We start from the raw sequence: 27,803 nt of genomic DNA on the forward strand, positions 1-27,803 counted from the left end.
CCAAGGATTTTAGCAGTGCGTCGAGATCGTCGTGAAAAGCTACTAGCTGACAATAAAACAGACCAAGTATTTATCGCAGCCAGATCACATTCCGAAATGTCACGTTTTTTGGGGTCTCTCGACCTGGGACAATGCCACCACTTCTATATTGCAGTGTCTCTCAAATGGGGGTCGCGAAGGCATCTTAGGGGTCCGCGAAGCCATGTCTTATCAGTCAAGCACGACAATATTAGTTGTCTTTCTTCACGTCATTAAGAAACGTTCCAATTTTTGGGTGAGTACTCTCGTGCGTGTGTCAATGAGATAAGTCTACTTCACACTAGCAATTAGTTATATCCATTTATTAAATCATTATCATGATAGCCTATACCTTTCTATTCCCCTCACCCCGAGCGGGTTCCTCCATCATCTCCGCCTTTCTAGAAGGGGTCCGCGAAACATCAATGGTTGAGAACCACTGCTAATATGTATGCTATTTCTGTTCAAACAAAGTTTCCAAATTAAATGTTCATCACTTTTTTTTTTTCCTTTGCTTAGAGGAAGGGAAGGACGCGTCATTGTACGATTCTCAGTGCGCACCTCTACACATAACATATACCTAATGGTATGTTGGGGGCCCAAGCAAGGTAAGGCTCATCGACAAAGCCGCGAAGGCATAACAACGTTAGAAGCATGCCGAAGTAATGCCATTCGGTCGTAGGGCGAACGGGCAAAATGAGAATGGGCCCAGTTACGAAAAACACGATTCGGATCTTATGAGAAGGTTCAAACGAGAAGGACCAAAGGAGAATAGGACGAAATGTGCAAGGTTCAAATGCGAATGGGACGTTTTGAGATACACCCATTATTAGAATGCTGAACATTCACGTCTTTTTATTCATATTACTTATTCTAACTGATAAGCATAGCCCGGTCACAGGTATATTCGTGTGCCCCTGCCGAACAAGGGCTCATGTATTTGAAGCCGATCGATACTAAGGCGGATTAAAATATAAGTTGCATGCCCCGTAGGATGCACACGTTCTAGTATTGGTTCTATATGACAATGTATCTGAATACCAGATTCATACTGATTCTTTCATTATATTGCAACATAATAATATGACTTACAGAGAAACGGTCCTCCCAAGCAGGTCACGCAGTTACTGCAGCACATCCAATTAATGTGAGCAACGAATATTTTCAAGCGAATTGTGAATAAGGGTGTCTAGAAAGCAGCACGTTAACATCAGGCCTTTGCCTTTCTTAGTTCGAAGTTTCAACAAAAACATGGTACAGCATGTTCCAGGTTGCTGTTGAACGTGCCAAACAAACACAAATGCTAACGCTAATATGCTGCTCTACAGAACATATTTCTTTCCGAATTGCTGCCGAAAGTTAGACACTTTGTTTAATGTAATTGACAATGCCTCAGCAAAAGTGTGACCAAGCTGAATGAAACCTTTAATATCTACATGGGAATACTGCAATACGTTTGAGGAATCGTTATGCGTCTGCTACACCGAGCGTTTTTTTTTTTTTTTTTTTCTTACAGTTTTGTTAAAAAAAAAAGCCATGAAAGCTACACTTATCCGATTTGTGCGAGTGAGTTATACGCCCAGGGGGGATTTGGGGGTGGTTAATCTTCGCGATAAGTCGGCTAATTAATTAAAATTCGTTAATTAACTTTATAATTACTGAAAATAGTCATATGGTTTGAATTAGAAATTTGCTGAGCGTCGTCCAAAACCCCTAAATCAGTAATTTTTAGAAAGACTTTGAGCGCGTGAAAAGAGCAACAGTGCGCTGAAGTTACTACTCGTGGAGTAGGTACAAGACTGGGGCTAAATAAGAGACAGAAAAATCGCACAGGCGCCTTACCGCGACAGCTAGCTTTGTGTGTGCTCCACGAGTTGTAACTTAAATGCACTACTACGCTTCTCACGCGCTGAAAGTCTTTCTAAAAATAACTGATTTAGTGGTTTTTGATAACGCTCAGCAAGTTTCTAATTGGAGCCATATGTCTATTTTCACTAATTAAAAAGTTGTTTAACAAATTTTAATTAAATAGCCGACTAATCGCGAAGATTAGTCACCCACATAATGTCCCTATTGGCGTATAACTCACTCGCAGAAACCGAACAAGTGTAGCTTTCATGGCTTTCTTTAAACAAATTTGTAAGAATAAAAAAAAAAAAAACGCCCTGTGTATGTACAGTACTCACCAAAGGAACACACTACTGTATTACCTCTGGAGATTACATCAATCCATGACGTAGCGCACAAAATTGTTGCATTAAGCAACATGTTATAGTCGTCGTTCGGCCACCGACAAGTTAGCACTTTTATGAGGTAATGAACAGTTGGTGTGTTCCTATAAGTTTCGGAAACATTGCACATTGCCAAATGAAAACAGAATTTGAACTTTTTTGACTTGTACCATATTATATAATGTAAACGAATAATGTTTCGAGGGCTCAATATTTCCCGATTGAGGTCAAAGTTGAAGTTTTGGAATAATTTGCGGGTTCTAATTTTCACGATGCGGTGGGATCTCAATATAGTTTCCAATGTGTTTATATTTTACCAGAATTGTTCGCAGGACCTTTTTTTTTCAATTTGTAGGCGATTTGCGAAAATTAGGTTCTTGCGAAAAATAAGTCGATTACAGTCTTCGAAATTTCTAATTTTGAGCCAAATTGGCTTTGCCGGAAATACGTTGAAGAGCACACCATCATTCAAAAGTATGCCAAACTGCTTAGGATGTTGGCAAGGACACGATAACAGATTAGCTACATAATTTATTGTTAACGGCCTATTATGTCATTAACGCTGTCAAAAAGTATTTAGCAGTTATCGCTGCTTCCCAGACAAAAACGTCGCCTATTTATTTCTTCATGAAATGCAATATCCACTAGACAATTCTACCACCTGAAGGAATTAGAACTGTCCATACGATACATTTTTCCAAAGCAAATTCACAGCGCACATTTTCATAACTGAAAGGCACATCTATAGTTACCTCTAAACGAACTTCAACGCTGCTAGCAGCTCAGCAGGGTACTTTAGGTATGTGGCGTACATCAGCTCCATGGCAGAGAGGAAGCTGACTCCTTCGAAGCACCGGGTGCCATCCAGTGGCAGTCGAAGATGCTTCTGCCTGAAAAAAAGTCGATTTTTTTAGTCATAAAGGAACGCTGAACCGAACGTTTATGATTTTAACTGTGTTTGAGAGCATTAATACCTAGGACTTCGGGAGTTATAATTGTTTTCAAACATGGCACACCTTTTCAGTTTTTATCTGTGGAGGAGATTCTCAGTTTCTTCCGGTTAACATATATATCCATGAGTTTTATCGCTTTATTCCGGTGATATATACAGTATTTTCCTTTAATTCACAAGGAGAAATCGCACTCCGTTGAGGTGAATGAACTTGATAAGCGATGAAAACAAGTCAAATCCCATCCTCAAAAAAATAAAAAAAGTGAACTTGACATTTAAAATTCAATTACAATTCACGAGCATGCTCCTCAATGTGTGAGGCTGCATGCATAATGCGCGACTCTGGTCGCATATTCACGAGCAAGCTCGTGAATTGCGAGGTTGGTTAGGTCATGATGGGGCGAAAATATTTGTTTGAGGGGCTCTACAGTAATTTTTATTCGCAGAGCGAAGCTCTGCCACTATGGCCAGGATTCGGGTCGTCCAATCAAAGAACATCAACGCGCGTCGTGCGTACAGCCACTTCCGGTTGAGCTGCACGACGTCGTGCATGTAGCATTACTCTGCATAGAAAGGGTGTCCTCAGGCCATAAGCGGGAGTTCACTCTGAGCATGCGCAGCGTTCAGAGAGCTCCGATGTGGCGTCCAGTGAATACCACCTATTACAATAAAGGTTTCAACTCGACCGGGGTAATTTCGAAGTAAATTCGTTTATCAGAAGCTCAAGTTATTTAGGAAATATCAGTCCTGAAAAAATGGCATTAATTTAGTACGCGAAACGCCCGGAGCATCCGCGGCACGCACACGAGTATTACCACGACGATGATTGATTACTGGCTCAACGCGGATAAGTTTACTGGGCGACTCAAAATATCGCACCATAATGCGTTACTATTCCTAAGATGCAAAAGCCTGCACTATTTCTCTGCATCAAGCAGGTGCCACCCTTATTTCACCGCATATTTAGCAAGCTGCAGAGATCGCTCACACGGTCGAGTAGCAGACGAACGCAGTTCTCCATTATGCTTTCAGACGCATTTAAACAAAGAAAGTTAAAAACAAGCTCCGTTTCTCAAACGCTGTATTGAGAATATATTACGCTTTCGACCTTATAAAAATACTTCGTTCCTTAAAACATAACTGACCAATGTTCACGCCTTCTAATCCAATCTTCCCTCATCCTCCAATTGCCCCATCCCCCTCCCCGATCAAGCGCTAAACTTTGAACCATGTGAGGTTGAACTTGGCGGCGAAACAAGTTTAATTCGACGCGCTGAAGCACGCATGTTGACAGCGGCTTGGCACGGGAGTACTGCGAAAACTGTGCCCTCCTCGTGCCCAACTACTAAGTAGGAATAATGAATGCTTGGAGTTGGGCTAGTTGGTTTGACATTGATGGTATGCTGCGCTGCGTAGTTACGCGGAAAAAAACTGGAGAAATGAAGTTAATGCAGAAGGACAGACAAAAACATGCATGAATTGGCGCAGAGAAACAACTGTTTAATTTCTTTCTTTTTTTTCTCCCCCGACCCGTATTTTCAAAATTGCGACTAAGAAAACGAATGGTTGATGTCTTGAATTTGGTGGCTTCTGAACTTGATGGTGTTTCCTGTAGCTGCCTCTTTGGTATACGAACTGGATGGTGTGTTTTTTGTAGCGTTTACCTGGGGCCTGATGTTTGCTCCGACAAGTTTGGTATCTTATTGAGTAGATCTATTTCTTCTTGTCGCAAAGCTAGTGATGGCTCACTGACGCATGCATGGCAATTGTGATTTCACATACGCTTCACGACACTGTTAGCGCTGTTAAGAATGGAACCTTCGGCGACCTTCTTCCGAGTTTCAACGCTGCGGAAACGAGTCAAGACGAGTCCGGGACCGTCGCCCGCTTGTCGGGGCCTGCGCGAAACGAGTCCCGACGAGTCCGGGACCGTCGCCTGCGTGACGGGGCCTGCGGCAACAAGTCTCAACGCGCCCGTGACGTTAGCGGGACGTGTGTGTGTGCGTGGTGGTTGGTGCTCAATTTTTCACACAGGATAAAAAACATCGCCGCAAGGTACGAAGTCAGAGTGTCACTATCTGCCCCTTTCAGGCTCAAAGGATTATGCAGGAGGGTCAACAATGAAGTGGACGAGACTAACAACAAGGCACTGTGTCAAGTGAAACACAGGAGCAAATTTGTTGAATGTGTCGAAGGTGTGGTATACAAAATACCACTGTCGTGTGGAAGATCCTACGTCGGGCAGACTGGGAGATGCCTTAACGAGAGACTAAGGGAGCACAATTATGCATGCGGACAACTGCAAGCACCTGGCAACCTTGCAGCGCATTGTTCAAAATGCAACTGCAAAGCTCTCCTTGACACTACTTCCATCTTGGCCAGATCAAAGGACAGAACAAAGCGTGAAATAATCGAGGCTTTTCACATGGCCTCGGGTAGACACGGAGCGTGCGTCAGTGAGCTATCACTAGCTTTGCGACAAGAAGAAATAGATCTACTCAATAAGATACCAAACTTGTCGGAGCAAACATCAGGCCCCAGGTAAACGCTACAAAAAACACACCATCCAGTTCGTATATCAAAGAGGCAGCTACAGCAAACACCATCAAGTTCAGAAGCCAACAAATTCAAGACATCAACCATTCGTTTTCTTAGCCGCAATTTTGGAAATACGGGTCGGGGGAGAAAAAAGAGAAAGAAATTAAACAGTTGTTAGTCTGCGCCAATTCATGCATGTTTTTGTCTGTCCTTCTGCATTAACTTCATTTCTCCAGTTTTTTTCCGCGTAACTACGCAGCGCAGCATACCATCAATACTAAGTAGGGTCGGGCAGTATGCCGCCAGCTTTATGCAGCTGGGAAGACGAGACGCTACACGCTGGGCATCCCGAACTTGGAATATACGACACCCTTAGAGATAGTAAAATAACACTGCGTTAGGAACAACTTAACGTATACGTACCTCGGAAAACAAAGCCGTCTACGCACCGCTGAACGCCTCTCACGACGCGATAACAACGTCGAACTCGCCTTCCGAACGGGCAGCAGCACTCCGCAGCTCGCGGGCCCACACCGGCCGGCAGCGGCTTGCGCATGCGCGGGTGAGAGATGTCTTCCTGCGCGTGGCGTAACACGGCTCACGGGCACTGTACTTCCGCGGTCTGATAGAGTTCCATAAAAATTGCTGGATATCCGGCACTTTTGAACGCGTTCAATCCGCTTATACCAGTTGAACCGACTATAAACTGTAGTCTTGTAAGGCTTTTTTTATTTATACGGATAAGCTCATACTTATTGCCAAAATAGCACATTTCAATGCATATGGTACAGTTCCCGTTTTTGAAAGCAAACAGCACATTGTATGCATTTCCAGAAAACGGGACATGTTCTATTCGGTTTTTCCACGTAGATTGATGGAATTTTCTAACAGTGTAGTAACCCGACTGCAAAGCTTTGGCCGTTTGTATACATGCGGAGTTATCAAAGCATTTACGTTCGGCAAAAACTTCGTGAATAGGCAAAAGCAGAACTAAACGTTGGAGCATTTATAAATTTGCCACGCATTGGGGGCTGAGGCTCGTTGGCTCGTTTTCGATTAATAGCTGTAACTCTGAGAGATCTCACTATTATTCTTACTTTTAGCGTCTTGGAGATTCCTGAAATCTTAAAAGTTACTATAACTTGAATTCGCCTTTTTAGCGATGTCACGGGTCTGCGTTTTTTAAAAAAATATTTTATAACGAATAATACAAGCGGAATAATTCACAACTTAAATTAAACGTTTGATGACGAGAACTTTCCCCAAATTTAAAAAAGGAGGTACCATCATCTTGAGTCGGTGAAAGAAGGTTGACTGCTACTGCTGCATTTGTAACGCGGTGCGGTTAGGATTTTTCTGAATCAGAACACTCAATGACAGTCGAAAATGGGCTAGCACTTTCTAGAAGAGCAAGCATTGATAACAAAAAGGACTGGCCCAATTGGTACGTGAACTCCGTGTCCCCGAGTAGCAGCCAGCTGCGTTCCCAACTCCGCCCAGCACGCGTCAGCATCGCTTACCGTCCTGACTTGAAAATCGTCATAAAACAAATACAAAAAAGCGCTCAAAGTTGTAAGTGCGGTTTATGTAATCAAGTTTTCTTTTTGTTTCAGACGAGGTGGTGTTTTGTTTCCCATAATGTACCGACCACGCACAAGGGCTCGAAAGCCAAGAGAATGCGATTAATTACCGGTTCGATGCTTTCAGGGTTGCTTCACCACAGGAACCGCCCCGGGATTTGTCTCCGTGGCCGAGTTCAAGAAGCTGAAGGAAGATTCATACGAAGAGTTGCCTGCGGAGGACGCCAAGAACGAAGTGGTCGTGCACTTGTACACATCGGGAACAACGGGTCGACCGAAGGCCGTCGAGCACACGCATTACAGCCTCGTGGCAATTTTGCCCCGGCCCGGGTTAGTTCTGCAATTTGTAATTATGCGCTCGCACGCGGGTTACCTGTTAGTTTGACTACACTTCATAGTTGCTGACAGCAGGCACGTAGCCAGGATTTTGTTTCGGGGGGGAAGGGGGGAGGGGGGTCCCACCCATGACAAAATGCTGTATGAGGGGGAGGGGGGAGAGGAGGTCCCAGCAAAATGAAAGATTTAGGGGGGGGGGGGCAATTTCATTGCCTTTCCCCCCTGACTACGTGCCTGGCTGACAGGATGAAAACGGCGGGGCATACCTTTGGAACGCCCGGCCTGAAGCATGTGCTCGTTGCCTTCTGTTTTGCTTTGGCTGCTCGCGCGCTCGAAGTGCATGAGACGCCAAAGCACTATCAAAGGTAGAACGGTCGCGCTGGAGACAACTGAAGCTTCTCACTGCCCTTGTCGCCTCCCCAGTGACCATAGTCGGTTGCAATTTAAGATCAGCTGGAAAAGCTCCGCGCCAATTTCCAGGACAAAAATGTTATATTAAGCAGAAACGCCTCATTTAGCTATACGCCGTTCGCACTAACATCACATCAGCTTCCTCCGTGGTGGCCTTTCTGCTCAGTATGTGTATCTTTTGATGCGTACATTTTGCGTCATGGATTTTTTTTCTTGGCAAGAGAAAGCAGGAAGGAGAACAAGTATGGCCCTATAACGTCGCGTGCAAGCCGCGTAGTGCCCCTTGTGGGAAGGGGAATGGCTTTTTGGATACCGGATCCTCAGCATGTGCGCGTTCCCTCCACCAGTGCCTCTGCTGTGCGTACACTTTCGAGGCTTGCGAGTCAACGAAGTGTTATTGGAGGTAGGAAACTCACGCTGGAAAGACAGCCGGAAGTATCTCTCTCCCGATCTCAATCTCTCAGTTACTCTAGCGTCACGAAACGTGGCGAGCGAAACTTGCGATGTTGGAACAGCACGCAATGACTCGAAATATAGCATCATAATGAATGAGTTGTCAGATCTATAGTGTCTATAACACGTCTTCCTCTGAGCGTTGCCATAAAAGTATGGAATATATATGACGCGTAGTTGCACTGGGCGACAAGAATAAAGGAACTAGTTTAGGCAAAACTATACTAAAGGTAAATAGCCGGAAAAAATAAAACTACCGGTTGAGAAACTCTTAAATCGTAGCTTCTTCTAATCGGCAATTAAATTATTTTGGTATTTTGCACCATACCGGTGTGCGGTCGTGTACTACGATTGCAAGATGCACGTTAAACACAGCGGGCAAGCCCTCCTGGTGCAGTAATTATACTCCTTGTCTACGGCGTAAACTAGAGTTCACGCACTTTGAAGCCACACCAACTTTACATTGTCCAAACACGTATCCGTAAATGTTTAATAAACGCTAAGTTTGGTGTTACTTCGAACGCACGTTTGGCGCTAAGGTTTCGCCGAGCTCAATCTGTGAACAGACCATCATCTTTGTGAACGACGCGGCTCATGAGCTTTTTTTTTTTAACATTTAAGGTATCCTCAAACTTGCGATTGTCAAGAGGTTTTTGCTTCCTGGATACCGATCACAGCGGTTGCTGGGTTTACGTTTTTTCTGACAAAATGTTCTTATGGAGCGGAGACTGTTCTTCTCTCCAAATCAACTGGTACAGAGGAAATACTAGACTCCCTGAGAAAGTACAAGGTATGGGAAGCACATTTTCTTCTATACTAATTGCCAATAACCTTTCCAACGCTAGACACTTCTGACAAAAAGTTTGGCTTGGCTAACCGTTTATGTGTCCCAAAAGAATGCAATCTGTTTTCATCACGAGTGTTCGTACCACGTCGCTGTCATAAGCGGAGTCTCTTAGAAGGCCACTTTCAATTTTTTCTCTTTTTTATAATATTACACATTCATTGAAAAAGAAATACGAGCGATTGCAGGGCATTGCAACATGACACCTCTCGCATCTCCAACTGGTGTGACACATGAAAAAATTGGTAGGCACGTGCGCATTTAATAAGGTGAAACAGAGTGACAGCTGAGGTGTGACTTCAGTGTCGCGAATGTGTCATTTCGGAGCAGATGGTCCGAATGAACGGTAAAGTTGCAAGCGCGCACCATAGAGTTCGCGTAGACGTTTCGTAATAAACGGGGTAACACAGCGGATGAAACTTCCAAAAATGTTTGGAACCAATGATGGTGCATTAAGTAGAGGGAGTTTGGTGAACCTGTTAAAATTTTTTTATTGGACACACAAGCTAGGACTGCCTCATGGTAATTAAAGAACACTTCGAAAGCCGCGCGCCCAAGTTTGAAATCCAGAAATTCGTGAAAGTACGTGTATACGCATGAACCGTTCCCTGTCGTTGGTGTGACTGCCTGAACGTCTTATACAATGGTATTGCACACAAACAACACAGCCTTGTGGTTACTGAAGAACACTACCAAAATCACGCACACAAGTTTCAAGCGTTGTAGCTTCACGTAATTTGTCTCTCGTGGATTTGCCTGCTGAACACTCACCTATCTTTACTGCTTTTATCGCCCGAGAAATTTTCTGGCATAATTACAAAAAAATATATATATTTTTTATGGTTTCCATTTTTATCATTCTCATGTCAAGTTTTACGTGCCGTCATGTTGTCATGTGATGTCTGAATGTCATGTGGCGTCACTGCATAACGTGACCTCATAACATCAGGCGACTAATGGTGACACCTGGCGTCATTAAGTCGCAACGCAACGTGCAACGTGACTTAAAAATGCCACGTCATAGTGTCAGCTGTTGCCAGGTAACAGGTGACGTGATTTGCGGCGTGACGTAAGCGGCGTGACGTCAATGCAGCATCTTTGAGTGGAGTGCTGAAAATGTCCCGTGTTGGTATGAAGTGCGGTCGACGGCGCGAAGCCCACGAAGCGTCCCACTAATGGGGAGTTTTAGAGTAACTTTCGCAACTTTAGCGCACACTAGCGCTAAATTTAGCGCTGGCGTTGGTGTACGCTACGCGAGAGAGTTTTAGAATAGCGTTTCTTTGCCGCGACACAGAAACCCAGGCATCTCGCGCTTGCAACGCCACCAAGCTACGGTTACAATTTTTATTTCACACACGAAATGTTGTAACTTGAGAAGAAACGAGTGTTTTGGTCCAGAGTAACATTTTATATTTGTTTAAACGTGAAATCCGACGTGAGCGGTCGACTGGTCGTGTCCACTTGCGTCGCCTCGGCAAGAGATGTATCGTGTACTGACCTTCGCACACCGTGCCTTCGCCGAAAAATGTTTGTGCGTCGCAAGCATCAAGTTGCCGGTGATCGTTGTCAAACCGAGTGCAATGTGGTCCCGCATTGAAAATCGCAGTCGCGAGGATGCCGCCGACGTCGCGCTCACAACACCGACGACACCGCCAAAGCGGCCGCAGACATGATTCTGGGAGCCGCCATTTTTTAGCTGTGCTCGTCTTGACTTTAGCCAACTTCTTTTCCCGAATACTGCTTGGAGGAGCGCAAAGACTCTTTGCGTACGCACGCAATTTCCGAGAAATATTGTACGCTAAAATGGTGCACGGAAAGCGCGAAACGTTGTTAGCGATCGGCGCATGCGCAGTGGCGACGATGTTATTTTCTGCATACGCAAAGCTTTAGCGTGCGCTATTCCAAAACTCGCTAATAGCTATCGCTTTAATATCGCTGTTAAATGAAACAACGCATCTAAGTGGAATCATGTGCGTTTTACGCGCAAGCTTAAAGACTCTTCACACAGTTGCATCGACTTCGTTGCGATGCGTTGCGACGTTCTGCACAGCACCTCTCCATTGGCTTGTCGCAAAAATCGCCATAGCAACAGCTGGACGCAAGCAGTCTTAACTTGGAGCGCAAGTTGGTGCAGTCGAACCTGTCTTGTTTACATACGTTAAACGCAGCAGAGGTGCAAACTTCCTCCCTTGGAAGATGCCACAGAAAGCTATATATTTGTACAGTTAGGAGATTATAGCTGATATTGATAATGATATTTCCTTGAGCTCAGGAGAGCCGCGGCGCCACGAAAAGGCCAGTCACCCATACTGTGAAGGTCTGCGGCGCCACTTCTAATGATGATGAAATGTTGTACAGATGAATCATGTGAATTATAGTGATGATGATCAGTATGATGATGTGTAGGATAATGATGATGACGATAATGGCATGGTGGAAATGGTGAAGAGCTATAGTCTTTGCAATGGTCTTTGCGATGGTGATCTTGGAGAGGCCGCCTTTAGCTGCGCACCTCTAGCACGCCAGTCTCGAGCGCCTGGTGGGGGCTCCCAGCGTGTCCAGCTTGCAGACGAGCCAGCCAAATTTCCGGCGACGCAGGGTGTTCAGGACCGCCCTGGTGGGGCTCCAGGCGTTGATGGTGCCGGTGTTGGCCGGGCGGCGGTCTTTGCGAAAGCGGGCATTGAAAACTCCCAGCTTGCTGTTTAGCTTGTGACCGAGCTGTGTGAGCACACTGTCGATCGAAGACATGGTGTGTGCCACTGGTTCGGCTGGCGCTCTGTTGATGAAAAAAAAAAAAAAAAAAACGTTTTACGCCCAACTCTATCTTCCTCAACATTAGTTGTATCATTCTGCTCTGCTGTCAACTGTTTTACCAAGCAGGGGGAACGGTGGCCCAGTGGGTTAGCGCACACCTGCTCGGAGCAAATGGAGCGAAAGCTCGTGCTATAGAAGCACGGTATCCTTGGTTCATTCGCCACCACTGCCCGTTTCGATCTGGGTGAGCACCTTACCGGCGTTTGGTAGAGTATTATAAGTGCGTGGGGCACTTTAACGCTCCCAGTCTAGCGGTTGTACTGTACTGGCTTAATTTCGAGTTTGCACATGAGACACCAAGCGTGCATTGGGGTTGACTAAATTACGCCTGTATGAGCACACACAAGACGGAATTTGAAGCAGGACTACCAAAGGTACTTGCAACTTCCGTCAGGCACGTTAACTAATGTTGGTGACAGATGACAACATTGATTCTTTTCTCTCGAATGCAGTAGAAGTGTTGTTACTCACAAGCTTATTCATTGGCTCTTAGTTGAAATCTTCTTTTCCCGTTGCTGCAGGTGACTTGTGTGGCAGGGAGTGGCCCCCGAATGGTGCTGCTTGCCAAGGCGATGGAGAAAAAAGGAATTCGGCTGGAAAGTCTGAAGAACATCGTTATTTGCAGTGTCTCTGTGACACATAAGCTTCTGAGGCAACTTGAACCGTCGTTTGGCGTGGCTGTCATCAAAAATTCCTATGGAACTACGGAAGCAATCGGGATCTGTAGACCCCCCTACGGTGCATCCAAGTGGTATGGCATTGGATTCCCATATCCGATGGTAGAAATTAAGGTGAGTCTGATCAAATGCTTTGGTAATTATGGTTTTCATGGTTTTCTTTGATTACATTGCGTAATCATTGGGGGTGTATGTAGAATGTTAGAAATCACTGAAAATTTCAAAATGCAGCAGGCTTAATTAGAAATTGTTTTGAGGAACACAGTGCATAGCTGCTGGCTAAACACACACACCAAGGCAGAGACCATACCGCGTTTCAACAAGACACAAGCAATGATCAGGTTTCAGTTTCGCGTGTAAACTGAGACATGAATAATTATCACTTGAACCACATGCAACACAAACGATGGATAAAACTGTAGCGCATAGGCGCTTGTTCATCTCTTGATGAGTTAGTTCAGAAAAATGGGAACGTCTGAATTAACCTTGATTACCGACGTTGAAATCGTCTAACGAAAATATATATGTACTACGCGCCTTGCAAGACAGAGACAGGTGTTTTTTTTTAAGGCAATTATTGCCGAGTCCGGTCAGTATGCAGACTTCAGCTGCACTCTGCGGGATCAAGAAACCGAATATTCGCTACTTGCCGCGATTGATCAGTGCTGCGCCTGACGTTAGCACCGTCATTTCATTTCAATCATTTATTTTTACCTTAAGGGCCCGTGAATGGCATTACATAAGGGGGAATATTCAAGATTTATACCAGGGGTGGCCAGGCTGACCCGGCCTAAACCGCAGAAAAAAAACCACAAAACTTCCAAGAGCAGCAAAGGGGGGAAGGGGGGGGGGGGGGTCAAACGTTTGACCGGAGCAATAAACGAGACTCGAACTGCTTTTAATCTATGCGAGTCAAAAGCAGTCCGATTGTACGTAAGGTAGCAGTAGCACAAGACTACTAAACCGCAACCCTTCTTTCGATATAAATGGCGTTCCATTTCTCTTTTTGGGGAAGCGCTCGTGTGACCTAAAGGGAGGCGGGGGATCGGGGGGAGGGGGCAGTAGAAAAGGCGCCGCAGTTTAACGCGTGAAGAGCTGCATGCGGCCCTTGAGCCGCAGCTTGGCCACCCTTGATTTATACAATAAACAAACGCAAATACATGAAAAGCACAAAAGGAAACTAAAACGCAACACACTTAGCACACTTAACACACTGAGGACTGCTCAGAATTACGCAAATCATACAACTAGTAAAACTGAAAATGCAGTTTAATACAAGATAGATTAATATGTAGGTTCGTATTGGGTGCCAAGATCGGCACCTAGATCACCGTCGCTGCCTAGATCGGCGGGCGACGATGTCCCGGCCGTTTCTAGCAAGCCAGCCTCAGGGCGGGGTTCCTATAGAACAAGCTAAGACTGCGTAAACGAATGCACTGTCAGAACTAAGACATAAACGGAGTCGATAAGACGCTAGGAAAAGTTTAACTTGGCGCAAGCTTGACAATTCTGGGGCCTACTAATATCGGCCTAATACAATTTTACAGCAAAGCTGTTAAGGGCTAATTTCCCCAGGATTGTGTCCACCAGCAAAAAAAAATGATGACACCGAACTCTGGACAGCTACCGCCACTTATGAGCGACGGCGGCAACCAGACAACCAGCTGGTTGCCGCCGTCGCTCATAGATGGCGGTAGCTGTCCGGAGTTCGGTGTCATATCTACGACGACGGTGACGTGCGGAGCAGCGCGAATGGTTCTGCAACCGCCGCGAGGCCGCTAATAGGGAGTTTTAGTAGACCGTGTTTCCCGCTCCGCTAGCCCTCCGCTACGAAGAAACCGCCACTGCGCCTGCGCGCCGATGGCCTTGGCTGTAGAGTTCCGGGTAGCGGAGGGGCTTAGCGGAGCGGGAAACACGGTCTACTAAAACTCGCTATTGCCTCAACTTCGACTTCGTCGAGCGCTTCAGAATCCCCTGCGAAAGAAGAGCAGATCGCTTGCCTGGAAAGCCACCGCCAAGAACAGAAGCTACAGCGCCGCTGCCCTTCCTTCTTCAGCAAAGTTGAAAAATTGAAAGTTTTTTCTTCAAGGCGTTAGTTAGTGCCAAAGTACTTTTCTTTTGCGTTTTGTATGATTTTTATTTTGCTTGCCACGTAATTGCCAAAGTGCCTGTCAAATATGCCACGTATGGACCGAAAAAAAAGAAAGCCTAAATTTGACACTTTTTGGCAATTAAAATCCAAAGTTGCCACATAAACCCCCAGGAGTAAATCAACAAATTTATGCCTGATTTTTGCATTTGTTTGGCAATTTATTTCCAAAGATGTTAGACGACAGCCAAACTAACAGCACAGAAACATAATTTTCGAACTTGTTCGGTGAATCAGAGCCAATATACGCATACTCTGATCAAAGAACCCTACTGAAAATTCCATCAAGCTACGTAATTCGGGACACTGACTGCCAGTCAGCAGCCTTGGTGGAACGTGATGGACCATCAGACGTCATCTGATGGTCCATCAGATGACGTCTGACTGCCACTGCCAAGGGAATTTTATCAACAAGGGCAGCATTTATGTAAGAGTAAAGCTATACGCACTCATAAATATCGCCAAATGCCTCGATAAAACAATGTTAAAAAAAAAAAAAACAACAACAAAAAAGCAGGATTACCGCTGGATCGAACCCGCGACCACCTGCATACAAATCGGACACCTTGACCCCTATGCTATGTCACCGCTGTGGAAACTGGATTTGACCACTCATTTTATTCGAGATGCTTCGGCTGCAAATGCAGTTAAGCTTTCAGCATGTTATGCAAAGCACTCGCACATCACTCGCCGTACTTCAGTTCTACTCACCTGCCATGTAGAGTACTATCGCGTCGTAGAACGATCCTTTTGTTCACGCGTCTCCGGTCCAGTAGACCTGGTACACCTTGTCGTCTTCAACTACACCGCTAAAGTCCCTTACATCGTCGGAACTCACAACAGGCTGGGTCTTGTCGAGTAGAAATTCTACTAAAACATAAGACATTGTAGAGCCCGGGCAGGATCGACAGGTTGAAGCAAGCGGGCAAACAAAACGAGTCGAGAGCGATCGTTCATGAAACCTCGGCGAAGCCTCTATGGGCGAAGCGAAGTGGCGTGTTCGGCCGGTCGTGGTTCGACGTTTCGGCGGGCTTCTGATCAAGGTTGTCGGTCGGCTGCGTGTCATATCTCTAACATCAGAGGTTTTATGGGCTCACGTCCCGAAATCTTTTTCTTGTGCATAGATTATTTTTCGTTTTCATAGATTTGACGAAATAGTGGTATCCGAACGAACGTTACGTCCTTGTGCTCATCGAAACTGAGTCATCGAAACTGAGTCATCCTTGAGTCATCGAAACTGACACTGTGCGTCAGTTTAGATGACCGCCACCCCATGTCGCTGCGTGTCCGCGGCGCTAGCGCGCCGGTGACACAAAGCGTCTGGCTGCCGAGCTACGGAGCGGCTCCACGCCCAAGGTCAGCGCGACGAGCAGAGCGCGCGTTAGGCCATCCACCCCAGTACGTCGCGGACGAAATAAGGGAGCGGAAGAGCGACATGCATGCTTTCGCATTCACAACTCATAAGAAGTGCTTATAAATGTTCCTCGAGTCTTTTTTGTCGCTTCTTCAAGTTTTTGAATGCAATAAATTTCGACCCCAAGACCTAGTTTTGTCCCAAAGAACAGTGCTCCCAGTGGGACGTGGCACGTGAAATCGGGTTTTAAGTTCTCACGCATCCAAGGCTTGTCAGGCTATTCTTCGCGCAGTCTCAGCTGAGGTGCTGGTTTAGCAAACGGGCTCAGATTCTATTTGTCCGGGCTGGGCATAAATTTGTAGAAGACGATGAGTATACCGACGAAGATAAATACCATTTTATTGACGATGCTGTTTACGATATCAGAAGTTTTTTTAAACAATATATAATTGGAACGGCTTAACTGTTTAGTGAGTTTTACAAAACAGTATTTTCTTTGACATCTTTTGCTACCCATACGTCTTTTAAAAAACCCACGTGAATGCACATTTAGCTCGGTGATTTTGCAGTAGACTCAAACCTTAATATATGTCACTTGCTTGTCCTTTCGTTTTTTTCAACGAAGACACTCGGAAAAGGAACCTTTACGGTGGCTTGTAATTGATTTTACATTCACTTGGCTAAATGTTCATGCGAGACATTTGTTTCTTTGCATTAGCGGGGCTTAGAAATATTGCCGTGTTTCGAAAAGTATTAACATCGTATTTACCTTGAGTGCTGATCCTCCTCTTTATGCGTCCTGATCTCTGGCACACTAGGATCTGTGTTTCAATTCCAACCGTGTGTAAGAGAATAATTACAAAACGTACACATAAGAAACGTGGCCCTACCCAGAACACAGGCACTCATTTAATTTTTGCCTCGTAAAAAGGAATTTGTAACCGACGATTGTTTTTATGGACGATTGAAGGTGCCGAGGTACCTCGGTCGAAAGCAGGTCTTGTTTCCTGACTTTGTAGTAAAAAAAACGAGAAGCATGCCTAGCTAAAAATGCTTCCTTTCGTCGGTCAGGACGCTCAAAGACAAAATACGGTAGACACAAGACACACCTCTACACTTATGCTTGCAATATAAGACTGTTTAAAACTCGGAATACAATGAGAAGTACAGTGAGTTGCAAAAGGTTGCGGGACAAGGAAGCGCCCGCCGAAATGCACCGCTGCGCCTTATGACGACGAGACGCCGCTCTCAAGGACCACGCTTTGCTCCTGCGCTTCATTTCGCGATCGCAGTCATGTCTTTTGCACTCGGTTCTGTCCCACGCCCACGAGGTAACCAGAAAAGCGCCAGATCCCGCCTAGTTAGCCGTCTTTCCACGCCTCTGCCTCAACCACCGCGTCGGGGGACGACGCTCGCGTGTTCCAGACGTCGTTTTGAGGCAACTTGCACCAGTCCCTGTTATCTCGTGCGCCTCGGGCGGATTCGAGTAGAAAAGACAAGGCTGCGAGCACTTAATAAAGCTTATATATTTTCAAAGCAGGAGCTTGAGAGCGGCAGCTCGTCATCAGAAGGCGCAGCAAGGTATTTTGGCTGACGCTATCGTGTCCCGCAAACTTCTTGCCCTCTTTTCTACATACTCGGTTGACAACAAACATCTTGGCGTAATACTTCGTTTATCACTCAACTAAAAAAAAAGTGTATATATATATATGAACGCCCTAATTGTGTGTATATGTATATATATATATATAACAAAGAGGGGAGACGGTGATTATTGAATTTATTGCATTAAAGTTAGGGAAAGGGAAAGAGAGCTGGCGAAAAATTGGGCCAGGAGCGGGGATTGAACCCCGAACCTTCGCCTGTCCGGGGCGACGCCTTAACCGATTAAACCATCCCGGCCACTGGTTTCGGCGGACTTAATTTCTGACCAGCTCTCTGTGTACTGTCTAGTTTCGAATTCGCTTAACTTGGTAGACGACAACCGTTGCTGATTTAAGGCCCGCGCTATTTCCGACATGCGACAGTGACGTGGCACGTCATCTCAGCTTGCAAATGTCGGAAAGGGCCCGTCTTCCAAGATATCTAGACAACCACTCCTCCCCATAGGAACAGACATTCATTCCCATTACATATACAGTGCAGCCTGTCCTGTTAGGTTGTCCTGTTAGGAGGTGACTTGCGTCACCTCCTAACAGGGCAGAGAGCTGCTCAACCTTCAGCTTCAATTCTGTGTAGAAGCTTGACACCAAAGTCCAAATGAAACTCTGGTGTGGTGAAGTAGAATGTTTAAATGTTAAATAAGCGTAAAGTTGTAGTAAAATAATCATAAACATCATAGAACAAAGCAACAGATTACTCTGAGAACTATTCTAGAAGGCATACTTTTAGGCAAGGAAATAATTGCGGGCGTCTCAGCTCATGGTCGAAACGGGTGCCCTAAAACACTGACCCCCGAATTCATAGACGTGACATAGTTTCAACTTGCCCAAGTGCGTCTTGAACCGAGCAAGAGCGCTTCATAATGCACCTTAACTCGAACCAATCTTAAACCGAGCTTGAAGCGAACTTGAAGCGCCCAAATTTCAAGACTCGGTTGGACCTTTCATTGAACTCGACCTCGTTGTCATTTCAACATGGCGGCTTGCCGATCTGCTGTTGCATATGGAATCGCCGCGTTCAATATTTGTCTCCTGCAATTGCGGCGTTGCCTTCGGGGCGGGTATTTGTCACCGAAAAAAGCGGCCATCCCTCCGTTATCAAATGCATCCCACCGGGATATGCGACAACGAAGGGCAACGGCGCGGGAGCTGCTCGGCCGTGGCTTGACTCCTTATTGGGACGGCGACAACAGGAGGCTGCCGCTGATATCCAAGAGACAGTTGCTCGTCACGCTGCGAATTTAGCTGGCAGGATGTTTCTAGATGTCAATGTTTCGCAAGTGACGGCGTGTCGTGCAATCGATATAGGGACGCGTCTCACCGTAATGCCTATCTGTCGCTCGGACGGCTCCGAGCCGTCCAATCCCGAAATCGTCCACCTCCTTTGAGAAACCGGGTTCGCGCACGTGCGTATCAAGAGCCCGGTGGCTATTATGCACACAATTATAAGGACTTCAAAACATTTTCCTGTACGAAACTATGTAGACACATTCTACATTTTACTATTTCACTACTGCCAGACGTTTCGACAGGTTTTGACGTGTTCATTCAAAAATGTTTTTGTTCACTACACTCCGTTCATCCTTAAGCTAAAACTAGAACCTCCGCCTTCAGCGGAAGCTTGCTGGCTTCCGCAGTGCTTTGGTTGCGCGTGCCTGCAGTCCACACTTGTGTTAGCATGGGCACAAGTCTCGCGCTGGAGGCGTAGCTTCTAGTCTCAGCTTAAAGGGGTACTTCACAGGTTTTTTGAGCTACCTCAACTATCTATAATTTCGGACTCCTCGGCCTTTACCCTTCCCGGAATGATATTTAGTACCGCGAAATTCATAATAGTTATTGTGAAATGGGTAAATGAAAATACGCAAAAAGCAACATTAAAACATATCCGCACTTTTCAGTGCCGTGACGTCAGTGGCAGGTAGGCTTGCCAGTCGAGCAAGCAGTCTAAAAAAAGTTTAATGTGGCAATCATTTGTTCCATGCTGGAGCGCGGGTACTGAAACGAGCTTCCAGAGTATTCCTTTGGCATCATGAAACTGCTTTGAATCAGTTGGGAACAAATTTTACAGACCAAAGAGGGAACACATGCCTTCCACTGACGTCACTTTTTTGTTGTGGCCAGTAGAGACTTTCAGTTTGAAAAACAAGGTGAGGACCAAAACTCTAAATTCAATAACTTCGAAAAACAGACACAATATTTTGACTTAATATTTGGGATACTATTTTAGCTAGGTTTGTCGGAGTTTAGTGAAAAGTTTAGCACTCCTTTAAGAGTGAACAGAGTATAGCTGTTCACCACAAAACATCAAACTTTTCAGATGATATCTCACTTAAGCTTGTCGAATAGCGTGGCTGAAAGAAAGCATGTCTTCTCTACTTAAGATTTCTGCAACACTTCACAAAGGAATGTCCAAAAACCATTGTTTAGTACTTTGCTGAGGAGACTGTTTACCAACCTTCCCCGAAACATTATGTACAATACACAGTTCCACGAAAGGTTTGCACGAGGCTCGATTCGAGGGCACATTTTGAGTCCGCTCCACAATCAGAACATTATTGACTCGTGAAGGAAAAAATACATCACAATTCTTCTACTGCAGTAAAAGCATCAACATTAACAGACAAATTGAGCCGACCTTCTTCATGATTGTTCACTCACACTGAACTTCACACCCGTGCACACATTATCTGCATGCAACCTCCGTAAATGAAGATGCTGGGATTACAATTTGTCAAATTCCTGAGAACATCATATATTGTCTCTCTGACTCATAACATTCATTAACTTATTCAGGTACAACACCACCCAGATAAAAAACTTGCAACACTGTTGAAAGAAAGAGATGATTTCCATGCCTCGTCACGTAGTTGAAACCATCCCTGCGTGCACAGCATCACGAAACCTAGTGAGAACGAGTATTCCTTACTGCTCCGCCAGTCACGCCAGCCAGGGGGCAAGGCTGAGAAGATCAGTGCAGCTGCCCCCTGAAAGGGTTTAAAAAACAAGCACCCTGAAGCCAGGGTGGTATTGTATAGGCCGACACGCTGTTTACAAACAAGCCCGCATTTGCCCACACCAGGTGTGGCAGCGTTGCCAGATTGGAAATATGCTTCGGCACCAAATCCTGGCAGAAATTTCACCAGATTTCACCAGGAATAAAATATCGCGTCTATTATCTCCAATTCCTTCAGCTTTTTTACGCATGAACTCGCAAAAGGATGGCTTTCGGAGGTTTACTAATATAAGGCTCATCACAGCACAATAAAAAAGTAAGAAAGCAGACATGTGGCGCATCAGCATTGTTACTTTTTAATATACCATGTTTATGAGATGTTGGTGCTGAGTAGTCCTTAGACGGAAATTCAAATTAATGAAGGCCACCGACACGTAAGAAAGGCCACATAATATTGCACTTAAAGGCACTGGCAGTCTAAATTAAGCGTACATTCTCTGCTCAGCAGTAAGAAAAAGAAACGCAAAGAACGAAGTCCACGTACAACACCATGATAAAGTTTAGTTCATAACAGGTTTTGAAGTCAAGCGTCAAGAAAGAAAACTGATATGCATGACATCCAGTCACATAACAGTTAACTTCACACAGTCCAGACACACTGACACGGAATATCTTTTGACACATGAAGCACATCTATCGCTCATATCCATAAGAATATGGAACATAAACAATTAGGGTACATAAATACACTAACAAGTGCCAGAGCTTACTACACTGCTTCGTAGACTTTTGACGTAAACCTTCGAAGCATATCATCTGTTGCAAAAAAAAAAACTGCACACAGCAGTCAGACTTCAATGACAATGTTGTGCGAATGCACACAATAGCATCCAGCGTTGCAACAGACATCTTATTTCTGTACTCGGTCTTGATGCAGGTGACTTGGCTAAAACCCATTTCCACTACAGCATTCGACACTGGGCCGGACAGGCAAGAAAAGGCATAGAGGGCTAAATCTTTGTATGATCTCTCTCCTAGCTCCGTTTTCGTACTTGAATATTCCACTCCAGAATAACGTGCAGTCATCCGGCACTTTGCCATCAAACACGCACCCTCTAGCCCAGGTGTGCATCACGATTTTTCTGTACTGTTGTTCCAAAATGTGTTGCTCTTCCTCCAAGAGGCGGTGGAAGGGAAGCTTCTCAAAAGGGTAGCGTGCCGCTTGTGACAGCACTTTTGACGGGTGAAGGGAAGGAATATAATTAATGCAAGTGGCAAACCGTTTCTCAAGATTTTTCACCAGTTTTCACCAGATATGGTCTGTTGTAGCCGTTCCGGTACATCAACACCAGTAGCCTTTCAATTTCACCAGATTTTCCAAATCTGGTGCCGAATTTCACCACCTGGCAACGCTGAGGTGTGGGCACTGCGCAAGCGCAGAAACCAGATTCGCATTAGGTGAAGCTTCTGCGCATGCGCCGTGACGACAACAGCGCCACCGCAGGAATGTGACGTTAGAGCTGAGTGTTGGTCTATAGGATCGTTCTTCCTCGAGGCGCCAATAGAACGGGGAAATTACGTATTTTGCACAGTGTGCACATTTTCAAATTTTTGAGCACATAGTGAGCCACAGTTCATTAATAACAATCATTTATATATTTCCCAACTGAAAAGCTTTGTTTAATTGATGTTTGTACCTAAATTAAAAGTAAGTGTGATGTTATCTATGGTTTACTTGGGCTATCAGTTCATGATGACCTAAATCTAAAGCAGTGGAATAAGGAAAGACGAAGGAAGGTGTGCAAAGCGACCGTCTATTTCATATGTGCAGCTTCCTCCATCCTTGTCTTGTATGCGCTTAAGTGATCTTCTAATTAACTATGGGAGAATGCTTTTTTTCATTATTTTACAAGTTTTTTTTCTTTGATTCTTGCGTTTCTAAGTGACATTTTTTGTGAATGGCATGTCCTGTCTGTTTCTTTTCTTAATTAAAATACCTGTTTTCTTATCTCGATTTTGTTACGAACTGATCTGAACCCTGTGCTAAAATTATGGTGGAGCGTATTGCTTGCTTTGTTATCATTTCATTACTCACTGCACCCTCGGAAGTGCATGATCCTCAATATTGCCCTGTCGCTCTTCCGAAAGAAATGAATTTATTGACTGAAACTTGTGCATAAGAATCCTTGTTTGTCCTTTCATTATAAAGCACTGCCAGCATAGGACCTGCAAACAAAGAATGGCTCAAGCTATTGACAAACAAACATACATACCAGAGCCACTTATTTGGGTACATACACCAACATGTGGCTCTGAAGGGGCAACAAAAAATAAATGTATGGAGGTGGCACTGCACTTCAAGAGGCCCTGAAAGACTCCAAGTGATGTTTACGTAAAGCTGAGATGCAAAAATTAAAAAGAAAAAATCATTCTGACCAACCGCGTATAGCGTACAGTAAATGCTCCACATACATTTGGCGGAAGAGGAAAATTGGAGTGCAAGCTTGTGCTTACTTATAGGAAACAACTTTGCTTGTGAACAAATTATCTCCCAGTGGTCCACTTTGAAGTACATTCCAGCCATCAGGTTTTGAAGTTTTTGCGAAGTTTCATAGTCGCTAATTAGCCTTCCCAAGGTACTTCTATATTTCCAAGCTTAGACGTTGTGCGACTCGTAAGCTTGTGAATGCAAACTAGTGTGTCATAAGCTTCATGTATGTGCGCAGGAGAAAGACACTGTTACGAGGACACGAGAGGAGGGCCAGTGTTGTAACAAAAACCGCTCAGGTCATAAATGACTTCCTTTTAAGTGATTGCAGTGGTGCGAGCATTTACTGCCGTAGCCAAAGATGTTCGAGCAGCCAAATAAACAGGGCACTGAAGAGTACAGCGACGAACAGGGCAGCGACGGACAGGGCAGCGACGGACAGGGCAGCGACGGACAGGGCAGCGAAGAGTACAGGTCGTCGCTGAACTCGACAAACAATCAGGGTGTCGCAGTTGTCTTGAAGCAGTCTGGCTAATGTTTTTATGAACAGGTACTATGTCCGGTCGTACTCATTCATGTCATACTGTTGTCTGCAACAGTGTGTCGCATGCAGGATTTGGCTGCCTCAACTTCTCAATGAGTAGGGCAACTGCAGCTCTTTGACATGGTCGCAGAGGCGGAACAGCGATGAACGGCCTTTCACACCCAGATGCCGGGAGGTCATAAAAGCGAATTTATACAGTCACGTCAGCGGGAAGAGATGCTTTCTGCTGTTAGTCCACTCGTTTGCAACATTCCTGACATAGATGTGGTTCTCCCAGGCATCATAGTCACTCATTTATGAGAAGAGGTTGGGTACCGACCCTGGTAGTGCTCGATAGACATTCAGCAGGAAGTTGCCTATGCCCTAAGGTGCCCTTTTACGACACCGAAGCATGCAGCTGCATTCAGCAACTTCAGCGCTTCATTAATGTCCTTGTCGCGTCGACTTCCTCCTGCTCAACAGATTGTTCCCCTTCCTACCAGTCGGCCATCGGCTGCAGCAGCAAACTACTGACTCGCTGTGAACAGCGGGTACATATGATTCTCTGCCAGAACATAACTATGCTCATTTACATGCTTGGAAATCATGTCCAGTCCAAACGGCAGTCACTGGTTGGGGAAATAGTTTCCTTCGTAAAAAAGAGAAAAAAAAAGAAAAAAAAAACCGTTTATGTATGGCACTCATAAAATGTACAAGATGTAACCACAAAGTTAATTTTATCTGAGGTGCTACTTCTGCCCCTGGAATTCATCTTTAGGGAGGAGAATGCTGAAGAAACCTATAAAATAATTTGGCTTCAGATCATGAATGTCGCAAATGTGATAGTGACAGCGTTGAGGTTATTAGCAGCCGAAATGATCAAATACAAACTAGAAGGTTATGGCGATGAACAAGCTTTGGTGATGAACAAGACGTTCATCACCAAAGCGGAATTTTAGGGCTTCTAAGAGTAGCTGGTATGAGGAACGACTTGTTGCAGACACGCCATTTAAACACTGAGGAGCGTTGACCCTCAACTGGGCCACCGTTGCCCTTGTTTTAGACGTTGCGTCGAAACCATAAAAGTAACAGCTTCAAATAATCTTGCCGGTAATATACGGTGCCCCCAGCGTCTGCTTTGCGCATTGTGACGTTTGCGCATTGTGACGAAGGCGAATTTGATATTGGTTTAACAGTTCGTGGTTTAAAACGCAGAGAAAACGAAAGAAAAGCAAAATAGTGTATGTGATGACTTTCTTTTTCGTTCGCTTAATGTTTGCGTGTGTTCTGAGCGCTTAACGACAAGAAAGAACGAATCGTGCCTTTACCAGAATACATGAAGCGTTCGAGCCGGTACGAGCGTGCATTCGTACAGCCCCACAAGGTCTCCTGGATTATCCGGAAAGGTCTATTGGATGATAAAGGCTTGCTGAGACGACTGACCTTCGAATTTCGGTAGCTTGAGTGGCAATCAGTGGTGCTCAGCCTGTAGAAACTAAGATTTTACGCACGAAAGGCGCGAAAAAATCGAGGCGTTTCCTGACATCAGCCGCCTCACGTTCGACAGCAGTTTTCAACATTGCTAGACGGGCTGCTAGGCCATTGGCGAGGGTCCCAAGCAGGTTCACGGTGTATGTTGAACTCCTTGCGGTGAGTAAAGCAGCTAACCCCTCCGTGATTCGCATCGCCAAAGAAGTGGATATCATGCCATTTGCCTCTGATTTGGTTGCCATTGAGTAATCCACCCACTGCCACCAAATGACGCGGGCGTCTGAGCTCATGGGCAAAACGGGCGCCCCAGAACACTCAGTCCTCAGTTCCACACACGCCTGTTCCTGTTTTTTCTTCCTTTTTCTTTTCTGTTACAATATATAATTAAGAACTACAAACATTGTAGTGAACTTGATTCATTATTTTGTATCAACAATTTAGTGGGGGCTCAACCTTTCGGTAAAATGGTTATCAATACCTGCCACATAAGGAAAGCAATGACCAAAATGCTGTTTTATTTATATATATATAAGTAATAGATCCGGGCCATGTCAGGTTGCAAGCTATGTCTCCCTATGGTTCCAACCAGCAAAGCCACTAGCTTGAAATCAAATTTTGTCTACAGCATAAACGGTACCTTCAATTGCGACTCACGGAATGTAGTATACTTACTGCATTGGGCGCTATGTAACATGCAGTATATTGGACAAACAGAAACCCCGTTTCGGTTGCGCTTTAACAAACATAAGGCTCATGTAAAATCTATATTGAGAAACAGCGCGAATAACTAGCCCAACTTTCCGTTTTAGTAAGCTTTATATAAAATCTACTCCCGATGTCCCTTTCTCAAAACACATGCTACTCCCTGAACATACAATTCAGAACGAAACGGCAACCATCCTCCAGTGAAGCGTTCAGTCTTCACTGGAGGATATATCATTCGACCGCGAGGCGCTCGAATGATATTTTAATCTATGAATTCAACACACTGTCCGCCGGAATAAATAAAAGCAGAGGCCAGTTTTTTGTTACAGCTCTCGTCACACCTTGAGATTTTGAAACGGGCAGGGTGTTCGTGTGGTCGATACTTACATTTGCTATCATGCTCTGTGTTTCTAAGCTTCCTTTACATCGTCGGCGCCTACGGCTGGGCTCTCTAAATTTACGCTTCGCTCTGCGGCGCTCTCTTTTGTCATGCCGATCACCTCTCGAATCTCCCGCGCGCCGGGAGGGCCGGGACCGACGCGAAACGTGTTTCAGCTTCTTGTTAGCGTGTGTGCACATGCCTCTTCAAAATTAGTAAACAAAAACATGTTTTTTATTCTTATTTTTTTATTTGCGACTTCTTCCTCTATCCTGCCCATTTTGGGATTTGTTTCGTTATGTGTTTGCACATGCGGCGTTGTCTCCTCCTTTCCCTTACTTTACTCTTGTGCCTCTGCTGATGTCTTCGCGAATACAATTTTACCGTATGACAAAAAAAAATTCAAATATTGGGGGTTTTACGTGCCAAACCAACGGCGGGCATCTGGCACGCCCCAGCGGAGGACTGAGGATTAATCCTACCACCTGGGGATCTTTTGACGTGCAACCGAAAGCTTGGTTACACGGCGCCTTCTCCGCAATAAGCCTCCATCAGATTGCGGGCACCTCGGCTGGGATTCGAACCTGCCACACGGGTATTCGTAGGCCGGCGCTCTCTTCTCGGAGCCACTGAGGCGGCACCGTACGACAAACCCCTGGCGAAGCCGGACCTTCCCGGCGAAACCGTTGGAGAATAAAATTTTAAAGTTTAGTTCTAAGTTTCCAAGTAGTTTTCTGTTGACATTTTTATTTACCGAAGTTTTTTCTTGCGTTCAAGATTCTGCTCCTTCCTCCTATATCTATATACATATATATATTCTCTTCAGGTTGTGGACGTCCAGAGTGGGAAAGTGCTCGGGCCAAACGAGAAAGGAGAAGCACTAGTGAAGTCGCCGTCTTCCATGCGGGGCTATTACGGAAATCCGGAAGCTACGTCACAAGCGATTACTCCCGATGGATGGGTTCGAACAGGTAGACGACGGCCATTACTTATTTACGTGGCGAGGTGAAACTTGAAACGTTTTTATTTTAGCACAGGCGCATTCTGTTATCAAAAAGAACAACTATATATGAATGTGGTCGATAAGAATATGGTAAGATATAAGATAAGAACTTATACACTCCCTATACAATTTATATAAGTTAGTGCATGTTAATAGGATAACTCAAAATATAACATTTTTTATTAATAAGGAGATTGTTACTTGCAATATAAGGTATATTCCTTACCTTGCCTTCGAAGAGCC

The 27,803-nt window shown here is 45.0% G+C and overlaps 1 protein-coding gene across 1 annotated transcript in view; it reads left to right on the top strand.

The window, feature by feature from the left end:
• The window catches only part of LOC115309879 (4-coumarate--CoA ligase 1), a 59,353-nt gene that overhangs the window by 21,966 nt on the left and 9,584 nt on the right, over nt 1-27,803 (top strand). The window contains exons 4-7 of the mRNA XM_029968124.3: nt 7,447-7,649; nt 9,141-9,309; nt 12,699-12,968; nt 27,384-27,528. Of these exons, the coding sequence (XP_029823984.3) occupies nt 7,447-7,649; nt 9,141-9,309; nt 12,699-12,968; nt 27,384-27,528 (787 nt within the window). The remainder of the gene's footprint in view (nt 1-7,446; nt 7,650-9,140; nt 9,310-12,698; nt 12,969-27,383; nt 27,529-27,803) is intronic.

This window comes from Ixodes scapularis, unplaced genomic scaffold (assembly GCF_016920785.2).
Source record: "Ixodes scapularis isolate PalLabHiFi unplaced genomic scaffold, ASM1692078v2 PGA_scaffold8__174_contigs__length_109621045, whole genome shotgun sequence".
Lineage (NCBI taxonomy): Eukaryota > Metazoa > Arthropoda > Arachnida > Ixodida > Ixodidae > Ixodes > Ixodes scapularis.